The sequence below is a fragment of the Penaeus vannamei genome, chromosome 24 (assembly GCF_042767895.1).
Source record: "Penaeus vannamei isolate JL-2024 chromosome 24, ASM4276789v1, whole genome shotgun sequence".
Classification (NCBI taxonomy): Eukaryota; Metazoa; Arthropoda; class Malacostraca; order Decapoda; family Penaeidae; genus Penaeus; species Penaeus vannamei.
The window spans coordinates 669,291-675,062 of record NC_091572.1 but is presented as its reverse complement, the minus strand read 5'-3'; the positions used below and the strand labels follow the sequence as shown (position 1 = coordinate 675,062).

General features: G+C 33.0%; 1 protein-coding gene across 1 annotated transcript; it reads right to left on the bottom strand.

The window, feature by feature from the left end:
• Positions 1-2,234: 2,234 nt before the first annotated feature.
• LOC138866201 (uncharacterized) lies at positions 2,235-3,504 on the bottom strand. The gene is made up of 2 exons (XM_070138172.1): positions 3,465-3,504; positions 2,235-3,077 (listed from the first exon to the last, which is right to left on the bottom strand). Exons 1-2 carry the CDS (start codon positions 3,474-3,476, stop codon positions 2,547-2,549), a joined length of 543 nt encoding a protein of 180 aa, XP_069994273.1. The 5' UTR covers positions 3,477-3,504; the 3' UTR covers positions 2,235-2,546.
• Positions 3,505-5,772: the final 2,268 nt, after the last annotated feature.

Below are 5,772 nucleotides of genomic sequence, written 5' to 3'. Positions count from 1 at the left end.
ATTTCATCTAGGTATAAACATTATGTACATGAATATATAAATATATGAATATATGCACATCCATAAAGGTATACTCATATTTTATGTATATGAATATATATATTCTGTTTTTATGTATATATACATACATATATACGTGTGTGCATACCTGTATACATACACACATACATATATATACATATATATATATATATATATATATATATATATATATATATATATATATTTATCATATATGCATGCATATACCTATACACGTATCAATGTATATTCATGTAAGCATGTACACAGGCGTGTACACACACACACACACACACACACACACACACACACACACACACACACACACACACACACACACACACACATATATATATATGCATATCCAATATAGTCATATATTTAAGAATAATATATATATATATATATATATATATATATACATATAACATATAATTATATGTATACATATGGATATGGGTATAATTGTGTGTATACGTATGTTTATGTATGTGTATAGATACGTTTATGTTTATAAACATATCACCGTATATATGTATTATCTTCAACATCAGAGAAGGAGAAAGAGGATCCTCTTCAAATCGAGGAACAAAGGGAATCCGAAATCCATTTCGTCTTTGTCCTTAATTGTCATCCATAATTTACATCATTATCACGAGCGTAGAAACCATTCACGCGGGGGGGGGGGGTAAAGACAAGGAGTACACCTTTTTGAATATGAAACATTAGATGATAAAGAAAACAGATATTACTAAGGGAATTGAACCATACACTCTCATAAACGGACGAATATTAGATTACCGTTACAGTGCGTAGGTAGAGTATGGTGATTATAGGATTCCCTGCCTTACTTTCTTGTTTATTTCACTGCATATAACAGTATACAATAGGTACATTATTAAGCCAATAATGTAGCAACATTCAGCAAAATAAAATGCACCTGTATCTCTTTATAGAAAATGTATTAGATATATAGAAAATGCGACATTGAAACTGTGTACTTGATTTATCTAAAAATTATACAACTTTTGATATTGAGTGTGTTGCAAAGCTGAATGTATAGGCACTCTATGGGACTGTGGCTCTGTCCTTGGTGATACTCAGCTGGAAGACCCAGCTGAAGTGACATCGGATGCAATTTCCGCCGCGATGACTTTCTGTCTCGCACATCATATCGGTTCATGCCAGGATGGTTTCTACAATTCTTATGTTTGATATATTTGAACATTGGAAAATATTTCAATTTTGCTTATAAGATTTTATTTTCAGTAAATAATCTGTAGTTATATATATATATATATATATATATATATATATATATATATATATATATATATATATATATATATATATGATAAAGTGAAAGAGAAATATAATGCTTGACTTTATTTTAAATTCATATAATTTTCTTAGAATCACTTAATAAGAACACACATATAGATAAGGAGATCTTGATCTATCATTATTTTTCGTCCGCTAACGTACACTTATAGAGAAGGAGGGCGGGAGAGGGGGGGTGCTCAAAAGTTTACGCTGTGTAGACTTGTGATAAGGATGATTATTATGTATGACACTTTAGAGGATTCTAAAGACTTTTCACTGAATTTTGTATGTGTACACTAATTATTGTGTTAGTATATGTGTTTATACATATATGTATAGATGTACTTATATTTACATATATTTTTTAGTGTGCGTACATATATAAATAAATATATATGTGTGTGTTTGCGTGTGTATGCATACATACATACAAATTTATATTTATATTTATATATGATTATATATGCATAGATAGACAGGTAGATAGATACACATCGATATAGATACGCATGATTAGGTAGAATAATATATCAATGAAATTCCTCTTTTTTTCCTTTCTTTTTCTGCAGATGACAATTCTAAAGTCTACAAGAGAAGGAATATATGCAGTAGATTGTGGAGGAGGAATGGCGTGCAGAGGTGGCCCCTGGAATCCAAATGGTTGGGGGGGGGGGGGGGTCCTATCAGAGAGAGAAATTAATGATTTTGAAACATTTAAATCGATTGTAATGTTTCTTTCATGTTTCATTCTCAAGCTTCAATTTAAGAAATTAGGGGTATGTGGTAATATTAGAATGTCATATTTATAAAGAAGAATGTCAAGAGTAGAAAAACAAGTCATGCTTCGTTAGTCCTGAAACTGAAACTCAGATTTGACTTTTTTCGCATGGTTTATTTGATAATCTCATTAGCTTTCTGAATCAGAGAAATAATAATCTTGATTGTGAAACAAGTTCGATAATAAGAAAAGTTCGAGGTCTGTGAACATATTTTCCATTAGATTATTGTAATTTTTATTGTGTACACAATGTACTGCTATTCCGACATTAAAAAGAGAATTCCTCAGTTTTCTGTGGCCTCCTAAGAGTGACCACCTTACTACCAGTGCCTGAAAAACCGGCGTGAGCAAACCGGACTATCAGACACATCTGGTGAAGGACCATCGCCACAAGGCCTGTCGTAATCCATGCCTCACCCCTTCCTTATCCCCTGTAGCGGTAGCGGTAACCGGCGTAGTAAGGATAGTAGTGGGGGTAACCGTGATAGTATCTGTTGTAGTAGTGAGGGCGTCCGTGATAGCTGTAATGAGGTTGAGGTTCGGGTTCCGATTCGACTGATCTCTTGTGGAGGCTGTGGTATCTCTGAGGGTAACCATAGTAGTTGTTGTAGCGGTAGTTATTGTAAGGGTAGCGATAGCCATGGTGGTATCCATAGCGAGGATGGCCATGGTGGACTACCTGGTAACTATAGCTGTTGGAGGGATCAGGGTCAGCTGCTGGTTGAGGGTCAGCTTCCGGCATGGGGTCAGCTGAGCGTTTGGTGAGGCCGTGAACTTGAGTGCTGACGGAGTAGGTGCCGGCAGCCGGATGCTTGACATAGTGGTGGCGAGGAGAGTAGTGATGGTAGGGGTATTGGTGGTAGGAGTAGTGGCGGTAGGGGTAGTGTTGGTACTTGTGTGGCTCGGGATCGGCGTGTGTTACCACGGCCGCTGCCAAACACACCAGTACGATTGCCTGGAAAATATACTTTTATAAATTTAAATTATCATAGAAGTACACATTGCTTTCTTTTGGAATAATGGTATTTTTCCTTTAAAGTAAATCAGTGATGATTAATAAATTTTGTCTGATTTAAGTTTACATGAATCAATCAAGCTGATACATGCCTATTATTTCACAAATACTAATCAAAGTCTTTTAAAAATCTAACTGAAAATATAAGTGAAAAAGTGAAAGAAAAGGGTTATATTAGTATGTATGTATATAGACAGATGTATGCGTTCATACATACATATCTATCTATGTTATATATGTGTGTGATTTCTGTCTGGGATTATGTATGCATATGTACCCTCAAGTATTAGATAAAGTTTTTGTTCGCTAACATCTATGGCGACTCACCGCAAGCTTCATGGCTGGACCTCTTCTTGGCTCACCGAGGACGCTGTGTCTGCTGACTGCTTGTGGAAGCCGCTTTATATACGGCTCCTGTGCGTGGCCTTGGACAAGCAGGGGTTCACGCACCCTGAGGGAACAGCCATTAAAACTGTATTTCCTCAGTCTGTCAAAGACGAGTGCTCTCTTTTGCTTATTCATTAATGCATTTGTGTATATCATATATCTGTCTCTGCTGTGGGGTGCAGTTTATCGCAGAAAGTGGTGGTATACCTCCTACCCGAGTCATACGCACATATACCAATACTTAATTTATGTGTTCATTCATACGCATGCACACACACACATATATATATACATATGCAAAAATGCATAGGTGTATATAAATATAATTATAGATGTGTATGTTTGTGTGTGTTTAAGTTTGTGTGTATACATACATGAACATATAAACATGTACACACACATACACACACGCTCACACACAGGCATATATATATATATATGATTATGCATATGTATACATACATTATACATACACACACACACACACACACACACACACACACACACACACACACACACACACACATATATATATATATATGTATGTATATATATATGTATATATATATATATATATATATATATATATATATATATATATATATATATATATATATATATATATATGCATGCATTTACATGTATGTATCTATGAATATATATATTCACAGACTCTCATACACATACATACACACACAGACACACACACATACATATATATATATGCATTTATATATGTATGTATCTATGAATATATATAATTCTATATATACACAGATACATGTATATACATAAACATGCTCTTATATGTATATATATATATATATATATATATATATATATATATATATATATATATATATACATTCATATATATATACAAGCATATACATGTATGTGTGTGCGTTTATGTGTGCTTATGTGTTTCTTATTGTGTGTGTGTCTTTTTGCGTTTGTGTGTGTGTGTGTGTGTGTGTGTGTGTGTGTGTGTGTGTGTGTGTGTGAGTGTGTCTGTGCGTACATGAATATATAAATATATACATATATATATTAATATATTATATGTGTGTGTCTGTATGTATATGCATATACACACATACACATACACACATGTGTGTGTGTGTGTGTATGTATGCACACACACATATATAGATATATATGTATGTGGTATATATACATATATGCATATGTATATATATATATACATAGTATATATATATATATATATATATATACATATATGCATATGTATATATATATATACATAGTATATATGTACACGCACACATACACACAGACATATAGATATACATACATACATACATGCATATATATGTATATATGCATGCATGTATACAATGTTCAATTTATCAATAGTGGTTCATAAACCCATAGTTGTAACCCGAATTAAGTCACAAGGATTGTTCCTTCCTGTTATGATTGTTTTTCAAAGCAAAAACAAATTTAGAGATACTGCCGAATTTCGCTACCTGTTTCTCAAACAAATGTCCATTTCAGTGAAATATATTCATTCATATCAAACAAAAATAATATTTCTGGGAAATATGGGTTGAGTGCTCTTTCTATAATGCTCATTGTATTTCTGTACGTGTGATTGATGGAAATTTTACGGTTATGTTGTTTATTTATCTCTCCCTCTCTCTCTCCTAGTAAAAAGGTACTTAGTCATGTCATTATATATCATATATGTGGATAGATAGATAGATATTGATTGATAGTATAAGTAATTGTTTGAAGTTATGTTAATTTACGAATATAATATCGACTAACCGACCGACAGACGAAATGTAAATAAATATGTCGCCCTGTCATTTTTCAGAAGCACTTGAAATATACATATATATATGCATGTATGTACTTTCATAAACACTTGAAAGGGTACAGAGAATGTATATTAGAAGCTAAACAATATCAGTTTGTCGACCAACCTTCCCTTCACTTCTTCATGAAAATGTCTCCAATAGTTTAATCGTTTCGAATTTCTTAATCTTCTTTTATCATGATTTTATTCCTAAAATGTGAACTTCAACTTACCAGACTGATAATCTCTTATGACTTTAATCTTTGTTATGGTGTATATACATTTTTTCTGTGAAATCTGACCTTGAAACTTCTCCATTAATCAAACACATCAAGAGGCATTCATTCATAAACAGCTTATTTCCTATTACTGTGATGGCACTTAGCGGATCAGTTTTCTGGAGGGAGTACAGAAACTCCTTCCGCA